Source organism: Python bivittatus, unplaced genomic scaffold, assembly GCF_059951505.1.
Source record: "Python bivittatus isolate LINGU-HERP-01145 unplaced genomic scaffold, Pbiv_v1 ctg000350_np1212, whole genome shotgun sequence".
NCBI classification, from domain to species: domain Eukaryota; kingdom Metazoa; phylum Chordata; class Lepidosauria; order Squamata; family Pythonidae; genus Python; species Python bivittatus.
This window is the reverse complement of record NW_028277074.1, coordinates 31,231,570-31,254,813: the sequence shown is the minus strand read 5'-3', so window position 1 is coordinate 31,254,813 and position 23,244 is coordinate 31,231,570. Positions and strand designations below refer to the sequence as shown.

Below are 23,244 nucleotides of genomic sequence, written 5' to 3'. Positions count from 1 at the left end.
GCCATAAAAACCCACCCTGTTTGCCAGGCTTTTCAGTGTAAGCCTTCCTTACCGCCCTTCCCAGAGGGCAATACTTCCTCGGCTTGCTCTCCCCTGTTCTCTTTATATGTTAATCTCCACTCACCTGTTCTCTTAGAGATATTATTATTATTATTATTATTATTATTATTATTATTATTATTATTATTCCTTCTTTCGTAATGCTCAAGCCCCCGCTTCTACTGCATTGGTTTTAGACCCCTGCGTGCGCAAGCGCTCATCGGCACAAAGACTGGCTTCCATTCTCCGTCCGCTTGATAGCACCTTTTCCCTTGGAGGGAAAAGGGGGGATTTTAGGCAAGCTCCGGGAAAAGGGTTAAGGGCACCGGCTTCTGTGCGGCGTCACCTTGTTAATGGGCATGTGCAAAGCATTCGCACATGCCCACTTAGGCTAGAGATTGGACAGTTTCGCACCAGCAAGACCACTGAAGCCGCGTCGCACCGAGAGATCGAGGCAGACAGAATCAGTGCGAAAAGAGGAGGAAAAAAAAGCAGCAGCAGCCAGACAGACAGAGCAAGCGAGAGAAGCAAGTGGGAGGGAAGTGAGGAAGGAGAATTGGCGGCATTGCCGAGACGTTTCTGGTCCCTGGTATTTAAACCGCCGAATCCTCGCTATGCGTTGACAAAGAAGAGCCATCGCTTGAAACCAATGAAATACACAAAATTGTATCTCTGCGCTTCTCCGGTCGGGAAACAATGGGAGCCACGTTCGCCTGCGTGCGGATAAGTCCACCTCTTCCAAACGTGCTTCTTCGGGGACTGCTTCAAAGGTGAGACTAGAAAACTTTGCCATGCGTCAGGAATCGGTTGGGTGTCCGGCTCCCCCCTTTTCCTGGGTGATCTTCCGACACTGATGGGCAGCTCTTTCGCTTGGATGGGACATGCCGCCGGCGCTGACATGGATCTCACCTGAAGGAGGATCCGGTCGTTTTTTAAAGTAATAATTACAGCAATCCCAGTTGTGGGATAGGTCCCTTGAAACCATACAGCCCCGAGCGAACAAGGAAGCTCCGATTTAGGGAGGCGATTGGTCACCGGTAATTGGCAGTTGGCAACCGGGACTTCCAGCTAAGTTGCCCATTCTGGGGGGGGGGGCGGGGAGGGGTCGTGTTCCCTTATTTAATATTAATCCAGTGCGACCCTCCAGATTCCCGTGCCGGAAAAGAGCCTTGGGAGATGGGGCGAGAAGGCGCTCCTACGCCTAGTCGCCAAGTCTGAACCACCTGGGCATTCCCCCGGCTCTCGTACAGCTCCACAACGGTCATGAAAAAGCCGGGAATGAAGCTGACCCTGAACCCCGGCAGCAGCCCTAGTGGCGGCGGCGGCGGCGGCGAGGGCTTTGAAACGGCGATTCTCTCCCACTTCGGGGTTTTGGACTGAGGAAGGGGCGAGTCTCTTTCCTGGCCTCGTTTAAAGGCAGGGGTGGGGGAGGAAGCCCGTTCATTCAGTTCTGCAGGTGTGTAGTCAGCCGTAGCCCTCGGGTCTCCTCGGGAGCTACAAGCCAGCGGTGGCCACAGAAATCGCCAGCCTCCGAAAGATCAGTGCTCCCAAAGCTGACTGGATGTGTGGCATTTTTAAAACAAGATTTGCATTTTATTCCCTCCCCATCTCTGCCCCTCTCCGCTCTGCTCTGTGCGGGCTGCTTAACTGAGTTAGTCAGCAAGTGTGTCTGCCGACCCCCCCCCCTCCTCCCTCTCACTTCTGTATTCCCCCATATCTTTCCTGGATAAACAGTCTTCACCCACCCACTTGATCTGGCAGAAAGAGCTGCCACCATAAAAAGAAGCGGAGAAAAGAAATAGGTGTTGCCATCAATAAGATCTTGGCTTCCTCTCTCCCCTTACTCCCCCCCCCCGCAATTCTTTCTTTCTTTCTTTTCTTTTTTTTTTTTTCTTCCCGCCCTCTCCCTTCGGAATCTCTGTTGTTGTTTAAAGTCAGACAATGAGGCGCCGGGAAACTCCCTTAGGCAGCCTGGAGGGAGGCAAAGAGCTTTAGCACCCACCGCGCCGAAAGGGGGAGGGCGAGTTGCCTGCTCGGTCAATTTCAGCCCGCAGGGGAAGCTCCCGCCTGCCTGGGCTCCCCGATGGTTTTGCCTCGGCTCTGGGAGAGCTTCAGATTCCGTCGTGCGCACCTCGCCCTCCTGAGCTGCTTCTGCACTAGAATGTTGCGGCAGGTCTTGCACAGGGGGCTGAGAACGTCTTTCGCCAGACTCGGCCACTTCATTGCCAGCCACCCGGTCTTCTTCGCCTCTGCGCCCGTGCTCATCTCCATCTTGCTGGGGGCCAGTTTCAGCAAGTACCAGATCGAGGAGAGCGTTGAACACCTGCTGGCCCCCAAACACAGCCTGGCCAAGATTGAGAGGAACCTGGTCAATAGCCTCTTCCCGGTGAACCGATCCAAGCACCGGCTCTATTCCGACCTGCAGACCCCAGGGAGATACGGCAGAGTCATCATCACATCCTTTGTCAAGGCGAACATGCTGGACCAACATCACACCGATCTGATCTTAAAGGTAAGGACCAGCCGTTCCTGATGAGTCACCCCTTTCTTCTCCACCCCGTTTCTGGAATCCTTCCTTCGCCTTTCTATATGGATCCTTAAAAATGTGTAGAGGTAACTCCATCAGTTGAGTATCAGTAATGTACTGTATGTCTGTTTTGGTAGCTGTTCTCTGCTCTGACCTGCAATTCACAGTTCTGCAACAGTTGGGTTGACTATGGGTTGCAGAGGAGAATACAAATTCCCTCTCCTCTTGAGAGTTGATGAGGGGGGTGGGGAAAAAATGTGAATGAAGGAATGGTACTTTATTTTTTTCCCCTCCCTCTCTCTCTCTCTCTGTCTCTCTCTCTCTGCCTCTTGTCCCTCCTGTACAAGTTGAGTCAGTGACAACCTCTTTTGCTAATTTGCAGTTCAACCTAAACTTCAACATTGATAGGTAACACTTGTAGGTTACTCTTAACTTACTCAAGACAAATCCTTCCATTACAATGGCTATGCAAGTTAATTGCCGTTAAATACAGGCACTGTTTTATTTCCAAAATATTTATTTCATGGCATTCTAACCATGTCATTTTGAAAACTGCTACATGCTAGTTTCACATACACAAATACAAGGTTTCTAATCAGAAGAAATTGTTTATATTGTTTCTTTGTGTAGATATTTACTGTGTAACATAATGCAGCAAATTTTACTAGATTGTTCCTGAACTGTATAAAAGGTCCTGCCTATTGCAATATTTTTGTCAATATTTAGTTTGTTGTCTATTTTACAACCCTGTCATACTTTTCAGGACAGGTTTGAGATAAAAACATGAAAAAAATGCATGGATGGGATGAAGATTAAGTTTATGAAAGGGAAGGAAATAGATAGATAGATAGATAGATAGATAGATAGATAGATAGATAGATAGATAGATAGATAGAGTCATCTCTCTTCATCTATCTATCTATTTAGAGAGAGAGAGGGATGGCTGTGATCATCTGCATTTACTTTTCAGCATTAAACAACATTTTGATAAGCTTTAATAACATACTGCAAAGTAATCATAAATGTTTGGACCTTTAGTATGTCTTCCAATGAGAAAATACATATTCATAGAAAGTCCTGCCAGTTCCACCAAAAAAACATGCCAACCATTTCATGGTGATCTGAAAGAAAACAGAACAAAACTTGCAGTGAATCCATGATATCAGCCTTTACTGATATTTCTCTCGTATACATACACACCAACATACATGCATACACACACACACACACGTACACTGGTATAGCAGATATAACCAATGCCTTCCCATGGAAAAAAATTGTCAAATAAGAAAGCCCTCAGAAATATCAATGCTTATATTCACCCTGAAAGACATTCCCTTGCAAGCAGATGAAGGTAAAAATTGATTTTTTCTGGTGTGCTATCTCTAGGAACCTTAGTACAATTATAGCGATAAACAACTGTGTATGAATCTTTTCTCAGACAAAATTGTAGTAAAAAATATTCATTACTGAAAAGAAAATTGATTAGTTGAAAATTGTATCATATTGAACACAATCTAAAATGGTTATTGTTAATTTAATGAGATTAGTCAACTATACACCATTATCATTTCAATACCATCAGCCTTTATAGAAATCATTGAGGCCATCAGGCACATTAAATGTTCTTCCTTGTTCTGTAGCCCTAATTGTCCAAAAGCTTGGTTTAATTGCTTCTTTGGGGGACTAGTGCCATGTTCTGCCAAATGTATGGCTAAGTCTTTGAAACATGCCGTAGGTTGGGGCTTAAGCAAGCAGAGACAGAAAAATTACAATTCTTGATAGGTTGTAGCGATATGATACTGAACTGTGCAGCAAAAGAACATCGCGGATGAAGAAACATATGAACTAAAGCTATAATAACTAAAGCCATTAACTGAAGAGTAACCACATGGAACATAGTAGGATTTACTTCCAAATTACACGCATAGGGTTGTGCTACATTTGTAATGTTTCACATTATTATTATATTAGCACACCAATGAAACAAGGAAAGGGATCCTTTAAAGGAGATGATGCAAATAGAAACTTATTGACTATATATTTGTTGTTGTTATTATTATTATTATTTAGATTTAATATAGCCGCTCACTCCATATTTAGTATATTTAGTATATACTCCAACAATCAATAACCATTTTTCCCTTTTTTATCTCTTCTCATCTCAAAAAAACTGTCATTGGCGCCACTGGTGTAACCAATTAATTGAATTTATCTGGAATATCTCAACTGTAAGAGGTAGAGATGATTTGATATACCAAAATCTGGAGTTACTAACATCTTGCTTTTTTTCCCCTACTGTTTTAAATTTCAGAAGGAAAAGTTCATCTCCCCACTGTAAAGCCATTGTGTTTTTAATCTGATTGACAAATTGTGCTATTGGTCTGATGGTTTTGGTTCAGATCTGTTTCCTGTTGATGGGTGTTGGTCTTGGGACATAAGACAGAACTATTTTTGAAGTAATGAATCATACTTGGCAGAGAAGCGAAAATGCATGGAAACAGGCAGCTAAACTATATCAGCCATTGAAAGCTCTCCCAGATCAAGGTGGATCTCAGACACTAATGTTACATCTACTGCTTATCCTCCAGTGTCAAATCAAATACTGAAATCAAGTGGGGAAATGTAGTGCTACCATGAGCAATTCTGGAATTCTGACTGTTAATTTATGATTTCATTTTTAAATATTTCTAAGTATTTATATTGCTAATTGTTTGAAGATGCAAAAGTGAAGAAATTCTTTGGCATTTATTTTGGTTTTGGGGCCTGGGTTAGCTTAATTTGTTTTTAAATTTCCATACAGCAATATAACATTGAGATACATTTTATATCTTCATTTGCAGACATTTTGGGGCAACTCCTTTGCAGCTGATTTCATTTTTTGTCAAACACAATGCTGAAAAAAGACACCAACCTTTGGCCAAATCTATCAAGTTACCATTTCTCCTGACAAAGGATTGTTCTAACAGTTCAAACAGTTGGGTTTTTTTAATGAACAACAATATTTCTAACTGTGCATGCTTACTCAGAAGCCTCATTGTGTTAAATCGAATCTACTCCTTATTAGTGTGTGCTTAGCACAATAATATATCGATATAAAAATTGGAATCTCAACAAAATTTCTGAGCGGTATCTTCCCAATGGAACCAAACCAACAGTGAAGTTAGAGTGAGCTCTAACTTCACTATTAAGGGACCAGGAAACACAGGGAGCTGCTCTTTGTTGTTGTTGTTATTAGACACAACTATTGTATGGTCAGTAAGGGTAAGGTGGCAATTTTGTTTGTTTCTTATTTGACTGGATGCTAGTGAAGTGCGTTTATGGTATTAACTAGCTAGAAAGTTAACATCTTCTCTCCTATAATCCAGCTTGTACAGCAAAGCACAAAAGGGAGCATAATTGCCCCAAATAGATAGAGATACAATTTAGTAACAGTACTTTAAAAGGAATTACCTGTTATGATGTCCATGCCCAATTAGCAGACTTCCTGTCTCATATGTTGGGTTCACTCTGTCTATCTATCATCTATTAGGTTTATAAATGTTTACCCCAGATTTGCTTCCTAGTACCCTGCTTGGAATTTTTTTGGTTTCTCTGAAAGATAATTTGCATTTTTGATCAGCTATATGTGCTGATCATAGACCAAAATATAACAGACTTGGTGGGGGGAACAACTGACTTAGCTAGTTTTTATCTGGTTTTCCTTTGGAGCTAAAAGCAAATAATTATTTTCTCCCCTTGCCTTTTTTTTAAAGAAGCCTGGATCAGGTTTGCACAACCAGATGGTCTTCAGATATGTTGAACATCAATTTCCATAATTGGCCTGCCAGCATTTTGGCATTCTGGCCTGCCATGCCAAAGTCACCTGCTGTTAGGATCCCTCCATTGGATCAGAAATCTTTATCGAAGGATGAAAAGAAACATATTGTCTGTCGGAGGTTTATTGAATCTGTTCAATTGATTGTGCAGATTTTGGATCTTCCATCAAAGGTTAAAACCAAGATTAGAACACGAACCCAGTTACCGAGGCAAAACTGAGCAGTTCAGCATCAAATATAGGGTGGCTTCTTTACCAACTGTGACAGTAAATTCACTTTTTAAAGCAGTATTTTATTTTGTTTTCCTTTGCTTATTTACACACTTGTGTATTACCACTATGACTCGTTTTAGCTGCTTTTAAGAAGAGTATCACAACTTTAGAATTTTTAGACAGTCCATTAGACAATACAGTATTCAGACATCACACAAAACCAAACTAATTTTAATTGTTGCTTATTCAGCAACCTGTAAGTATGGTGAAATGGGTATAACTTAAGTATGTTGAGTAAAATGTCACCGCAACTTATGATTAAGGGAGTTTAATTATGGATTATCATTAAGCCCAAACTGAAGTGCTGTGGTTTGTTATTGAATGGCAAGAGGGTATACCCCTGCAATATGTTGTTATAAACAATTTGATTTAAGTGAGTAAACATGTATACAACAACCCTTTTTTGGAAGAAAAAACATTGGTATACCAGAGTGAATAAACCGAAGTTTAGTCCAGAGAAAGTTGTTGAGGGTGAGGACTGTGTTAAAAAAAAATAATAGATTTTTTTTCCTGAGTGAGGACATACTCTTCTTGTCTCAAAACAGCAGTTGTGCAGTTGGGGTTGTCTTCCTCATCTCCAACTTTATTATGAAACCAAAAACGTTAGAATTTCAGAGTACAGAAGTTAGGGCACTGAGATCAATCTCTTAGGGTATCTCAGATAATATATAATGAACATGCTTCATACAAAGCATCTTTTTATTACAAGGAAGAGTATAGGGTCTCTGCTTTTATTCAACAGGTATTTGGGAGACTGCAGCAAAGGAAAATGGGCAGAGGGAATGTTATATTCTCATGGTCTTTTCACCATAAAAGTATGGTCCAAATTTCTGGCTGCTGGAATAAATGTTTGGTCACAGATGACAAAATTGAATTTATAAGTTCAAATGATAATAAGCATAAGTTGGGGAAAGGGAAAATTACAGTGGTACCTCGGGATATGAACACCTCTACTAACGAACATTTCAGGTTACGACCAGCTTCGGCAGGAAAAATTTACCTCGGGATACGAACTCGCCTCGACTTACAAACCGGATCCACGGCCATTTTTCCTGCTGCCACGCGGTCGCGGCTTCCTGTGGGTGAGGTCGCGGTAGCAAGGAGACGTTCAGTGAGGCTTGTGGTGTGTTTTGCGAAGGTTTTTGGTGTGCGTGTTAGCATGGCTCCAAAGAAAATGCAGAGCAGGCTTGGCGGGAGTAAGGCTCTGAAGAGAAAATTGCCTCGGGTTGCGACCAAATTTGGGTGGAGGGCGGAATGGATTAACTGGATTTACATTGAACCCTATGGGGAAATTTGCCTCGGGTTGCGACCAAATTCGGAGGGCGGAACGGATTAACCGGATTTACATTTAACCCTATGGGAAACTTTACCTCGACTTGAGACCAACTCGAGTTGCAGCCAGAGTCACGGAACGGATTAAGTTCATATCCCGAGGTACCACTGTATTCTGAGTTGTGGATCCCCATTTGCAGCTCAGGCCAAGGTAAGGTGGAAAATAAGACGGAGACAGCTGAGGTGAACAAAGTGAAAAAAGCTTATTGGATGTTTTCTCCTTCCCGGAAGCAAGCATTATTCTGCTATCCCAAAATCTTTGGGAGTCTGAAAAGTGTTTCACCTGATCCACTCTAGCTTGTGGGGAAAAAAAAAAAGGAGTCTCTCCTTTTGACCAGAGGTGGATGGTAGTATTCAATCTAAATTCTCAAGGTATAATCCTCAGAATACTAATCTGAGAACTGGTGCAGGATGCAGGTTCTGGCATTCATGAGTGACCCAAGATATTTTGCTGCCTAGGAGATGAGAGCTGCACTCCACTCAATCAAGACGGATAGGGATCAAGTCAGTGAAGATATTTTGGCACATGAACAGATAATTCTACAACCACCTCTGGCAGTAAAAGTAAATCAATTAACTGGTTTTTGCCATTTCAAGACATTCATCTAAGATGGTTGATTCAATCTGTCTACAATTATGGGTCACCTTCTCTTCCTCAGAGTCACCTTTTCATACCTAGAATCAATCTTACCTACAATAATCCAAGCATTTTTGGAATCATTTTTTCATATTCATATTTACCACATATTTACTAGATAGTAACTGGATCCCAGTCTACTTGCTATAGACCAGAAAGTTTTAGGAAAACAGCTTGGCAATATGTACTGTACTTCCTGTGTTTTTGGTAACATATAAACGTGTCAGTTTCAAAAGCATAGATATACAGAGTGATTAACTACCTGAATATTGAACACTTTTAGCAAAAAAAAATAATAATTCATGTGCCCAAGCGGCTCTGGGTAACAACCTTTTCTAGCATATAAATATGTGATGAAAATCTTTTTTCACACTTAATTGGCATAAATAAATTGCACTTCACCCATGGAGACTTCACAATATAAGAACAGATTTCTTAAGATATTATACAGCCAGTGAACCTTTGCTGAGAGAAAAATTGCTAGAAGTTTTTCTTGGGAATTATATATCTTCCTCCTTCTCATTATTATTAGCAATAATATTAAAATTTCTGTCCTGCTGTTCATGAAGCAGGATCACGGACATCATTTATACCACTGATGAACAAAAATAATATCAGGAACTTTTTAAAATAGTCAGTATAAAATATAGAACAGAATAAAACCATACAATAGATACAGTTAAAAGTACAATATATTAAAAGTACTAACTTCATCTTAAAATGTTAAATCCTGTAAAGAAAATGTTAAAAGCTTCAACAGATATGAAAAACCTAAGCTGCATTGAGGGCATTCCACAACTGGATTCCACAAAATAAAAATGTGTCTGTCTAGTAGCCATTCACCGTAATTGAATTAATGGAAACTTCCATAGAATAATTTCTGTAGATCTTAAGATTTGGATAAATGTCCACAGGAGGTGGCAAGCCTCAGAAAACCTGGTAATTCAGACAGGGATGGAAATTGGTGACTAGCAGACGTTGCTGAAGTACTATTAGCAGCTGCGGTAGTGAATGACTTTGGGAGTTGTAGTTTATCAACATCTCAGTGACAACAAGTTCCTCATCCCTGCTTTAAGGTTTAAAGCAAAGGTTTTGTGGCCAGGAATGCACTTTTTCTGTATATATTTTATGGCCATTAGGATGTCAGGAAATGTGACAATGTCATTTTGCCAACATAAGATGGATTTTTTGCCTTTTCTCCTTGTCTTTTGAAGCAGGGGGATTAATAGCAATGAATATATTAAGCCTTATCCACTTATTTTATTTGTTTTCCCCACTGAAAACTGGTGAATGCAGAAAGTCCCAAGTTCAAACTCCAGCATCTCTGGACTTGGAAAAATGATTGAAACTCTAGACTCTTCCATTCAGGGTCAACTATGCCATGGTTAGTGACCAATAATATGACACAATATAATTGTGCTGCCTGTGTTCCCAGACAATGTGACTAATGGTCACACTGGATGAGGGTAATGGATATTGGATTTTGTAACGAAACATAATTTGAAGGCACCAGATTGGAGAGTACTAACTAATATAGCAAATTATAGGATTATATATGGCTAGGACTACTGGGCTATAAAAGAACTACAAAACCCTTCAAGCCCTGCATATCTACATTTAATGTATAGAAGACTTACAATATGCTACAGATTGTGTCACATTTGGCAAGGGTCAACATTCATGAAAGAATATTGACAAACCTAAATGAATTTTGTGAATTGTCACAAGTTTAGGCTAACAGTCACATTTTGGTAATACCATAGTCACTGTTTACCAATAGTTCTGAATTTACTAACATTTACCATATATTCTGTGCTCATCCATGTTTGTAAACATTTAAAATAACTAGGCGTGATGCACCTAACAGAAGCAAACATGGCCACCCAAAAATAAGGCAGTAATATCTACATATTCAGAAAATCCAGCTGTGTGTAAACTACTGTCTTTGTAGTTTAGAAGGAGAGAATTTTTTTAAAAAAAACATAAACCTGTAAGAGTCCAGCTGTATGGATGTAGAGGTAGTCTCAACAGATGAAAGAGAAGGAAAAACACCTTTAATTCAGTTTTTCCACTTTCCAAACATACATTCATGCCAGTAGAGCTGAAAATGTTCAGATTATGGACTAGCAGACATTAACCCTTTTGCTCTGCATATCATAGCAGGGAGAAGCTTCAGAGAAGTAGCATTGAGAAACAAGGAGTCCTTTTTATCTTTTTTTCTACTAAAACAGTCCCTACCCCACAAACATAAATACACAGCTGAATAAAATACAATGTTTCATTTCAAGATTGGCTGTAATCTTGCAGAGAATTCCTTGGTTATGGCAGCGGGGTGGATATTTTTTATTGCAGATTCTAGGTATCCATACAGAATCGGATTTGTGCAAAGTCACTATTACAATAATCAGTGGATTTGTTGTACTGCATCAAACTCCATATAAAATCTAAGTAATCTGTCTATAATATATTCTTGTCTTTTTATCAGTCACTTTTTACACTCAGGTGTTCACAAACCACTAGGGCAGAACCCCAAAAATAGATTTGTTTTGAAACAGCCTCTTAAATTTTGCCTTCTGGGATGTGTGCCATTGACATTTGCAACATTTTCCCCCTCAAAGCTCTGAGGAGATAATTTTTCTGTTTAATGAGAGAACCTAAAATCTTCTGGTAACAATTCTCATATAATGACATGGCTCCAGGGGGCTCAGGCTTTGCAAAGAAAAATGGGTTCCGTCATGAGAGTTTTTAACCCTACCCACATACAGCATCCTCTTTAATTCTTCTAACCACAGGTTGCTTTTTGTCCTTGGCCTCAAAGTCAATCTGTAAACAACTAGAGGGCAGAATTTATAGTTCCACGGTAGTGTCACAAGTGTCAGGCTGTCATATCGGCAATGTTTTTCTATTCTTGTCAGATTACTCACTCTGCCGGAGCAAAATAAATCCATCACCACTAATTTTATATGGTGATCTATTTATTGCCACATGTCTAATGACATAGCATAATTTAGAGTAACAATGTACCATATTTCCCTGCAAAATGTTTTGCACAAAGGACCTCAAAGCAAAAGCAAAAATATTTAAAGCTCAAGTACAGGTAAACTAAAAGGATGAGGACTGACAAGCTGTTTTTGAAATACAGAAAATATTTCTCATTCTTCACTGTTACTCATATTACCATAGAATAGTTCTATATACATCGTTATATAGTATTAATAGCAACTAGGTCTTAATCCCAGAGTTCTTAGTTCTATACTTTAAATTTTGGAATTAGGATATAGATTTAACTGCAGAATTAATTTAGAACTGCAAGATTTGCGCTCCCTATGTCCTCTTAGTTTCCAGTTTATTGGAAACACCTCAGTGGACCTTTTTCCTTCTTCCTAGAGTCACCCAACGTTTGGAGCTACTCAGTCACTGTCTTGGTGCTTTCAGAGAGAAAGAATAGGAAGAAACTTTTTCTTTGCTTTTTCACTCTTGCTTTTTTATAGTCCTTTACTGAGTCACATGGTAATAGTAAGATGAACAATACATTTGCTTTCTAATGACAACCTGGTGCTTAACAATTAGGTTCTTGTAAAGTAGGTGACATCATGAGCTAACCTCTAGCTACTTCACATGAGTTCTGCCACCTGTACAGTATTCCTATTTTTCCTTCTATTAAAATATAAAGTTTAGTACTCTGGAATTCCCTGGCACAGTTTTTAATTAAGTTCCCAGACAGACCTTAAGATTGTTTGTTTGTTTGTTTTTTAAAGTCTATCAGCCTTGGATTCCAAAATAAATCCTCTTAATCCAGGAAAACCATAGTAATCTGCTTTGGGGACAAAGATACAGGCTTGACATTACCATTAGAAACAAACTTTCTAGATGAACAGAATTAGCATATTTAATAGGGGAATTATTTATCCCAAAGGCATTATCTTTCCTATTTTAAACAGGAATAACTACATTCAGATCATGCATACTGTTCCCTTGACAAACCCAAAGAGCTGATGCCAATAGCTCTCTCCCTCTGCAGTCAGCCTCTTTTGTTCCCTGGCCTCGACCCATAGAGCAAGGCAAGACCTCCTGCTGAAGCCTTCTGGGGCAGGACAGGGCAGGGCTGGGCAGGGCTGCAGCTGCTTCAATCTCCATCACTCTCTGCTATTTCCTACCAGCTATTCTGGCTCATCACTTTTTTTCCAACCAGGTTCTCAGTTCAGCGCCCTTTCAGGCACAGATCCATTCCCGGTGTTGCCAACATTAACTAATTAATACTGCCAACTGTCAAACTGAACATTTCTCATTTCAAATTCCTGGCCAGTCATGTTCTTTATGGGCTTCTAATTCCCAGTCCAAATGTACTGATGCCTTGACCAATCCAAATGGTACTTACTCTGTCTAGTAAATTTTTAAGTCTCCTTTGCATTATGCAATGAAGGTAGGATGTTATCTCATGCCTAGTATAAATATCAACTCTAAGCTTCTGTCCTGTTTAATAATCTTTTGGTTCCTTTTAGAAATCATTCACAGAACCCAAACATTACCATACATGAACTAAGTTTCTGTAGCATTTGACATTTGAAGACAAAAAATAGCCCATGGTGTGTACCTATAACTCCTGTCTTTTCCCAGGATTGTGCTGTATAGATGCAGAGGGCAGACATTTGAGAAATGACTGTGTTTTAAGGAGTTGCAGGCAGCATACCTTTTTGAATTTGAAGCATAACACAGCCCTATTATGCACAGACAAACATGCATATTTTCTTTAGTGCCTGGGACCCACACATATCTACTAGAGTTTCTGTTCTTCAACTTATCAGGCCTTGCATTAAGAATACCAAAGGGAACTCTTCTGTTAGCAATGTAATCTGATAATAAGGGAAACACTATTCTCTGTTGTAGCATACCATGGAACAACCTCCCTGTGAAGGTATGATTGGTGATGATACTATATCCTTCTTTTCCACCAATTTTTCTAGACATTTTAAATTGGCTTGTTGAGTTGATTATTTGTAGGCATACTCTCAGACCCTTCCTCACTGCCAAGCAGAGTGGTGACCATGCCAGCCCAAGCAATTCACCACCAGTGAGACTGTCATCCATAATGGATGACAGGGTCACTGACACCAGTCTTTTCTACCTTCTCCATGCTATTGCTTGTTCTGTTCTACCATGGCTTCTGAAGGTCTCAGGAAAACTCATAAAGCATGGATAGAAACCTAGGAGGTAAGCTTCTATGAATCTCCTCAGGCATATTCTGTACTACAATTTATCCTACATTTTTTTTCGTGAGATCCTTCTCTCATTTTTTGTTGTGAACATCTGCATGATATTTTATTACAAATTGATTATCATTTTATTTAGGGCCTTAGTATACCAAATAAACAGGTACAATGTCTTTTCATGTAGAAGCATTTCATATACAAGACAAGCATGGTTTTGCATTTGAGGGCAGTCAGGTTAAAAAATGTTTTGTGAGAAATGAGTAGAATTTGGGAGCAAAAGGAAACTGGGATAACGTATTCATTTTTTGATGGCCACTGTCTGTCGACCACAGCATGTTCAGGTTCATGATTGTTTTTCATTTTATCATAGAACTCCTCACAGACAATCGACAAACAGTTTTCTCCCTCTCTGTGCTTTGTTTTTTATCTATCTCCTCCCTGCTAATATTTTGTTTTCCCACCTGATTGTAACTGATGGCTTGGCTTTACCATGACCTGTTCTTTTTCATTGGCTCTGTTTCTGAAGGTCTATGTCATGTCTCCTTCTTTCCTTCCATCCTTCCAAAGAAGGATTTAACTCTTTTCTACTATTATAAATTAGGAATGTATAGATAACTATAAATCAATCTACTTTACAGTCTACAGTGTTTACAGTGTTTATCAGGGACAGTTCCACCCTGATGTATCCATTCCCGTCCATTCCCATTCCCAATAGGTATAGTTATTACATAAAAATAGTTTACACTGGGCAAATTTACACAATAGAGAATGGAAATAATACAACTTGCACTGGAGTCAGAGTCCTTTGCTATCCTGGGCCTATCATTCTAGTCCTACACCTGCCATTCAATTCCCAGGGGCCATCGTTCCATTCCCAAGCCTGTTATTCGGTATCAAGGGGCTATCATTCAAGGCTTAACCTGTCCAGGTGCTCCCTAAGGGCCATCATTCTAGAATTGTGCCTGTCATTCTATCTCAAAGGATCATCATTTCAAGCCTAGGCCTATTGATTTCTCAGCAGCCATGTGATAAGAGAATGGATTGACAAAGTCAGAAACCCATAGACTAGGAAAGGGAAATAGCAAGTGACTTCTAAAAGTCCTTGCAGAATAAACAGCATACTTTAAAACCAGGTATATCTCAATTATTATACCATACCTACCAGTTACATTTGTATTAATTTACTATTTCTTAGTCATTTCCTTTTAAGCTCAGTTATTTTGTATTCACTGTTGTGTTTAAATTGCTTTTATATTTAAGGAACTCCTTAGCATCATTTTCCTACTAACACCAAAAGGGATAAAATATTATTATAAAGTTCTCAATTGCTGCAGAGAATACAGAAAACTCTAATTTTATTCTCTTTCTAATTGTACGGCTGTCTAAATATTAGCAAGATACACATTGGTTCAAAACATTCAAACTATATATATATTTATAGGATCTGAACTGGCAGTGACTGATCAAGGAAGGGATATTGGAGTCATTATAGAAAATCCCTATACAGTGGGCATAAATTATGTTTTAAAAAGGCACTGAAAATAAAATAGTTAATAAAGCATGCCCTTATATCTACAGAGATGCCATATTTAGAATACTGTATATAGAACTGATCATCACACCTGATATTGTAGGAAAAGGAGCAGAAAGGACACTAGAGAAACTCCCTTATGATGAAAAACGATCATGATTGAGATTTTTTATCTTGCAACAAAGTCAGGTAGGGGTAGACATGCTAGAGGTATATCAAATCATGTATAGTATGGGAATTATGCAGAGGTTAAGTTTGTTCTCTCACAGTTTTAGAATTCAAGGTTATCCATGGACTTCTTTCCATAATGCATAAACTCAGCACTTTATTGGCATAACAGGGATGGGATAACAGCCACCAATTCGGACACTTTAAAAGGAGACTGAATATATTAATGGAGGATTGGGCTATCAAATGCAAGTGGAGTTGATAGCTGTTTATTGGAATCACAGCATAACTTAAATAACAGCTGCTAGGAGGAGCAATGGAAGAAGCTTGCATGTTTGTGAGTTTCCTAAATGCATTTGGTTATCCTCTGTTTAATACATAAACAGGATTTAATAAGGAAGGAATAATCTTCTGAAATGATTATTTTTACAGCTAAAAACAAATTAATAATGGTTCAAAAACATTATTTTATTCTATGTAGAGCAGTACATAGGTACACTTGGTCATTAACTGAATTTTAACCAGTTATTTCAGTACAACCTAATAAGGGATGGTCCACAGCAGATAGCAAGGCCTATGTTACGTTGGGCAATCACTCCCTCTTGCCCACCCCCCAAAAGAACTAAGTAGAGTCAGACCTAGTTAGTACTTGAATGGAAAATATCAGTAAGTAGTTTTAGGCTATAGTGGTATCCCAAATCCACTATAGCCTCCTTTTCTTCTAAAAGAGAGGAATAATTTCTGTATTACTACCAAGAAGGCTACATGAAGTCAAATTTGACTTGAGAAAGTCTTTATTTTAATAAGTAGTATGTTAATAGAACAATATTTTGTTTCATAATATGATTTGCTGACTTCTCAGTCTGTTTTTCCTTGAAAAAGAAAACTTCAGTTTATTTATTGTGTGTCTGCTTTCAAGTTAGTCTTGATTCCTGGCAACTTCCTGGACAAGTCCAGGCAGTTTTCTGGGCAACATTTTTAGAAGCGGTTTGCCATTGCCTCCTTCCTAGGACTCAGAGAGAGTGACTGGCCCAAAGTCACTCAGTTAGCTTCATGTCAGTTTTTGACAGTCCCCCAGTTTCTAGCCTGGTGCCTTTAACCATTACACCAAACTGGCTCTCTTATTATTTACAACCCACCCCAAACCTGATGGATTTGGGAGGTACAGCAAAGACAAAGCAAACTTTAAAATAAATATAAGTAATTAAAAATTATATCATCAAAACCCATCATAAACATCTTAGGTGCCCTTGAACTAAACTAACCTAATCTAAGATGTCTACGCATGCTGGAACAAAACTGCTTTGACTTTTTTATGCCACTAGACAACCCATGACCCATTGGGTCATCATTTCAGAGATATTTTCTTACCTAAACAGAGAAACAGAATGACCAAGAGCAAAAAAGCAGTGGGAGTGTGAGCGACTTGTTGCTGGTTTGCCACTGACTTTGCTTATGGGAAGCTGGCAGGGAGTGTCCGAAATTTCCCTCCCCTTCCCCTCCCTCCCTCCTTTCTTTACACATATAACATAGGCTTGTACCATTTGCCATTCCCTCATGACTCTCAGGAGAGTCCCAGTGAAGCCTCCTCATCCTCCTCCTTCTCTGCTGACCAAAGGAACTGCCTGCCACTTTGCTGGGGAGAGGTGGAAGAAAGGGAGCCACTGCATCCCCACTCCCCATTCTGGCATTTCCCTAAGTGCCCCCTCCCTTGAGGAAGAGGGCTCACCCATCAACCCCCAGCCAGCCCTACCTCACCAGCAGGCATCCAGGTCACTCTCTCATCCTTCCCTCTGTGCCCATAGCCATTAAGAGATTTCAGATTTCTGCCTCATTTCCAAAGGAAACGATTGCCACCAACCTGTCGGGCCTTGCCACCAGCCAATTGAGTACAGGGGCCAGAGGGAGTCAGGAAAGAGGTTGGGGATATCCCCATGATGATCATATAACCTGGGCTGACCACAGTGGCACAGCAGTGCTGAAGCAGCCACAAATTTCCCAAATTTCAGTCCCATGGGATTAATGGGTCCTGGATTTTGGACACATTCTGTAAGTTAGTTCATTTGAGGTACCTTGGTTCAAAAATTGTTGCTGTATGATGTACCATTTTGCCCAGTTGAAGGTTACAGACAGAGAGAGTTTTAGTAGTATATAGATGTCAGCGGGGACAGCTCCATCCACTCCTCTAGAGGGGAAGATATTACACAAAATAGGGAGCAACACTGAGTATGCCTGTCACTGGTCCATGCCCTATTTACCTCACAATTTGCAATAGACCATCTCTTGATGAACTGGTCAGTTCTGGAAAGACGTTGCTTGATATATCCAGGTTGACCGTTTAAAGGGGGAAATGCCCTCTGCTTTACCCATTCAGTATAAAAACACATAACAAAACTCATTAAAAAATTGTTGGCTTATTTATTTATTTGTTTGTTTGTTTGTTTGTGGGGCATATAATCAACTGAGTCTGAGCAGTATACAACTCCCCAGTATGTAATTGGGATTAAAACAGAAACAAATCAGATTAAAAGCAACACCATATGCTATAATCACATAAAACCAGGAGTCATATTCAAAACAGTAAAAACCAACCCATCATCCAGAAAAATAGTCATCACTACACAGCTCCCCTCCCCAGCCTACTGAAACAAACAGACTTTCACCAATTTTCTTAAGACTGAGGAGAGGTGTGATCACATGTCAGGGGGATACTATTCCAGACGAAAGGAAAGCAACTGAAAAGGTATGGTGCCACAGCCCCTGAAGATGGTAGTCTCTAATCAAGGGACACATAGACAGTGTGCCTATTAATCTTATTATTATTTATTATTATTTATATTGGGCAAGAAGATGTTACTTGGAGAAGGTGGTCCATAGATACTGAACCATGATGGGCTTTAAAGGTGACAACCAGCACCTTGAATTGCACCCAAAAGCCAATTGGCAGCCAATGCAGCTCTTGAAGTAAAGATCATGGTTGTCTTAACTACACCCATAACTACTTAAGCCACTGGACCATCCTAGACCAGCTGTAGTTTCCAAGTGCTTTTCAGTTGCAGCCCCATAAACAGCACATTACAGTAGTCCAAATGAAAGTGATTACACCGTGTAGAGATTATCTTCTTTTTAACAGTTAAGTGAAAACCAATGTTTAGATAAGAATGGATTCTTAAGAAATAAATTCATTTAGATCAGAAAGTTTGAGGAAAAAATAAAACTTGTGAATGGAATCAAGTTTGCAAGCTTATTAATGTTCTTATAATGGTATATTCCACAGCAGGACCTCAACACTTATTGTTAAAACCTATACTTTTAGAAATTCTGGCCTGGAACTACAAACAGATTAGGTACTTTAATCTGTCCATCCTTTGAATTATCTGTAGTGTTCATGACACAAGCTGCTATCACTCCTTTGAACAGTGCAGACCTCAGTCAGATAAGCCTGCCAGGACCACTGATATGAGAGGACCCACCTAGGCTAGAACTACTGTTCTTCAGGATGTCTTTGAAAAACAGATGTTTTAAAAGACTGGAGAAACGTGAACTGAAGGAGAGAAAGGGGAAAAAAGTACCTGTGACAATGGGAAAATGAGAAAACCGAAACACTGACATAACAACTCCCTTATGAGGAAAGAAAATAAAGCTTTGATAGATTTCTATCAAGATACTACTAACACAACACCATGATTTCATGGGAGGAATCTTTTCCCTTTGCAAGTCCTCCCCACCCCCACTCCCACCATCAATACTTGGTATCACAAAGACAAGCTGGCATTTCAGCCAGCCCACCTCCACTCTTTTTTAGATCAGGGATAAAGAGAATAAAGAAGAAATACCTATGATGAGCAAGCTTGTGCAACACCTTGGCAGACCATATTCATGCAACAGACTTAATTAACCTGCCACGGAGCACATATAATAGAAGAAAAAGGAAGAAATAAAAGTATATAGTACTTCAGTAATTGGGCTTATAAACTCATTAATTATTCCTTATAGTAAATACTCTGTCCCATACAAGCTTATATAGATATAGTGTGTGTGTGAGGGAGAGAACATGCCTACCTACCTGCCTGATTTTTATAGTAATAGAGACATGCTTGAGCAAGCTGGTAGCATTTTTTAAGGTAACAAACAAATTTTGTTACTTATTTTCAGGACAAACATTTGTACTTGGCATGCTTTGGCAGCATCCGCTCTTGCTTTTTTTTTTGCTGGCCTACCACATTGAGTAGCACCCAGTAGACCAGTGTTGTCCAAACTTGGCCACTTTAAGATGAGTGGACTTCAACTCCCAGAATTCCCCAGCCAGCCATGCTGGCTGGGGAATTCTGGGAGTTGAAGTCCACTCATCTTAAAGTGGCCAAGTTTGGACAACCCTGCAGAAGACAGATGTCTCCATCTTTGTAACATTTTGTAATGCTCCCAGCCTATCATCTTTCAGGGATACTATGAGAAAATAAAAAGATGGACAAGATGGAGCTTCTTAGGGTGTTTTAACTGCAGGCAGATCAATCTGCCAGAACCCAATAAAAAGGAGGCCTTATAAATCTTATCAGACTGGGCTCAGCCTTTGGATCAGCAGTCTTGACAGAGGCCTAACCTGAAAGTCTGAAGAGTATGATGTTAGGGGAAGAAGCCCCACACTACAGCTGGACCGCACTTGGCATTGCCGGGCTTGAGAATTGGAGCAGTACCTCAAACTCTATAGCCATTGGGATCTCCGTGCTGAAATATTCTGTTAGATGACTGTTAAAATAATCGTGTCTGCACGGCAGCGTAGTGGAGGTTTGTAAAAATGATGTGTTTTTTGCTGTCAAATATGTTAATCTCTGCCAGTCAATTATCCTAGAGTGCACTTGCAATCATTACTGCCCATCAGAGTCCCCAATGTTGTAAATGAAAGATGATTTTTTTAAAAAACCAGAACTTTCTTTTAATATAGGCTCAAATGTTTGGTGCTGTGAGAGGAAAATTTTAGTAGCCTTCTATATGTTTTAATGTTAGTTTTGATTGCATTTGATAAGGCCAAGTTAGCTTCTTGTGACCTGTAGGGCAATGACAGGAAAAGTCAAATGCAAGACTAAGCAACTTGCTGATTGGAATAGAACAGGAAGGTATGGTAAAATTAGCACCAAGGACGTTACGAATCAGTTGCTAAACCTAGGAGTCATGTCTGTGGTTTGTGGTTTTAAAGGATAAAAAGGATTGCATCTGAGGGGGTCGGTACCATTTTGGTCAAGCTGTTTACCTGACGGCTCGATTAAAATGGTCACGACATTGCAATGTGAATCTAAGTAGGTACCTTGTATGCTATTGGTTGAACGTTACTTGCTTGTTGAACTAATATTTAATAAAGCTTTTAGAACTTTGAAGAGACTTGTTTTATGGTGTGTCTGCCTCCCGTGTTTAACGTGGTTTTTCCCCTGACAGTGCAGATTATCTGGCTCAGGATAGTATTGGTGGTCTGTATCTAGAATTAGGTTCCTCCCTACAAAACTAGGATCTGGGTGGTTTCTTTCATTAGTATTTACAAACTGAATCAGAAACGCAAATGCAGTGACTATCTCGTTACCTGTAAACTGAAACAAAATCTTGCGTGTGTTTCAACTTGAGATTGAAATCCTCTGCAACATGAGAAGCATTATATTTTTGCATCCTGTTATAACTGTTCAGTATCTGCTTACTAATGGGATCTTATTTTTCCTTTTTTGTTGTTTTTTTTGTTTTGTTTTTGGAGAAAGGAGCAATTGCTTTTGGCATCATTAAGCCACTGTATCTTAAAAATACAGTGAAAGAAGTCCAGTTAGGTGCACTCAGTGGACGGAGAAGCTCTGAGAAATTTCTGCCACAAGAAACACACCAATTTTATTAGAGGTACAGCTGCAAGTGTAGATAGCATCCCATAATACACCATCAGAGTCAGATCTAACTATGAGAGTTTTTATTTAAAAAATAAAAGAATGAATATAGAACTATAGTCATACATTAATAGCCATACTTTGTTCGAAAACTAGATGCGGGCTTCCATGTAGGATTTATTGAACTGTAAGAAATATTTTCTTTTAAATGACTAGTTAAAACCACTATTTCTGCTTCTGTCTATTCCCCCAAATTTAATCTTAAATTATGAAACTGGAATGGGACCTATTTTTATTAATGCTTTAAATGTTAATTTGATTAAGCTTTTCTGACTATGAATTGAGGCATCTCTCTAGATGAAATCATATTTAAAGTTGAGAGAAAATAATATAGCAGGGAACTCTGGAGCTGTCTCTTCAAATGATAATTTATCTGGCTATATATTTTTATCTATATTTTAAAAACCACAGCATACCATAAACTAGATTATTTTTCAAATATTAGTAATAGCACTGACAAGATAGCTAACTACCAAAACAACAAAATGTTAAAATAATGATTATCAATACAGTGGCCAGTAAGTTAAAATGCAGAGATGTTCAAGAATAATTAGTTCTTTTCCTCCATCCCTTGCCTTATTAACTTGATGCTATTTTGCACTTTTATAGCAGTCTGAGTTTAAAACAAAAGCCCTTAGCCAACCCACTTCTTTCCTTAGGTAACTGAAATAGAAATGCAAGCATTGCATCTCTGTATCTTATTTACTCATTTTTTTTCTACCTTACCCAAATTTTCATTTGAGTCAATAATGGGGTTGTGTGAGTGGTAGACCCAGTACAGATAACTGGATTTAATCTTTATGTTTTCAGTTGCCCACTACTAAACAAAGCAATATTTACTCTTCAACAAGACAAAAGAAGTTTGTTAAAAATAGAAGAGGTTTACCCTAGCAGTTTTAGCAATTACCTCATCCTGAGGCAGTATTTTCAATGTAAACAGATCTTCAGTTGTTTTGTCTCTTAAATAATTAACAAAAAGTTGGTCATACTTTTAAGTAGGAAAAACTATCTTGGCTTGATTTGGGGACAAGGTGAAAAAGTTCCTGACTAGGAACTAGTAACATGGTAACTAGTAATGTTATACAGTTTTCACTGCTGCAGTGCATTTAGTGAAAATGCAGTGTTCTTGCACCTGAAGTTATTTATACTGTGCAAGCTCTTAAATTATGAACAATGACTAAGCAGTCCCAGCTGCTTTTTTTTCTGTCTCTATCACAGCTACAAGTTTTTCATGCAGACTAAATTTAATCTGCATGAGAAACTTGCAGAAGTTTCTAAGAAGAACTTAATCTATTCTTTCCAGATTTTAAAAAGTAACTTTTTCTTCACAGTTACTCAGTTTAATAAAACCTCTCAATCAAATTAACCTGCTTTTTCAAGTTAACCTACTTTTCCGCATCCTTTTTCAAACCTTACATTCACGTTTAACAATGCTCACTTGATTAAGTGTACCCTAAAATTGTCCTAGTGAAGCATCTTTTACTGTCATTAAATTAAAAAGTTTCCTAGGAAATTATTTTAATGTACTGTGTCCAAATTCATTAACATTTACTATACTAATTCACATTTATAACATTTTCATGTTTTATATCAGAAAAAGGATGAAAGTATTAAAATCAATTCCTTGAAAAATGAATTACGTAATTAAGTGGAAATTAAATCAGTTTTGCAGGTGTTCACAATGCAAAGAAATTGGGGGGGGGGGATGCAAAAATAGCCCTGGGGATTTCAAATCTTTTCGTGGGCTTTAGTAGTGATAGTGAGCAGGGGTCAGGATCCTACAGAGTTCTCC

At 39.1% G+C, this 23,244-nt stretch overlaps 1 protein-coding gene across 1 annotated transcript in view; it reads left to right on the top strand.

The window, feature by feature from the left end:
• The first annotated feature begins 436 nt into the window (after window positions 1–436).
• The window catches only part of PTCHD1 (patched domain containing 1), a 59,396-nt gene continuing 36,588 nt past the window's right edge, over window positions 437–23,244 (top strand). The window contains exon 1 of the mRNA XM_088144820.1: window positions 437–2,551. Coding sequence (XP_088000946.1) covers window positions 2,123–2,551 — 429 coding nt within the window. The 5' untranslated portion in view covers window positions 437–2,122. The remainder of the gene's footprint in view (window positions 2,552–23,244) is intronic.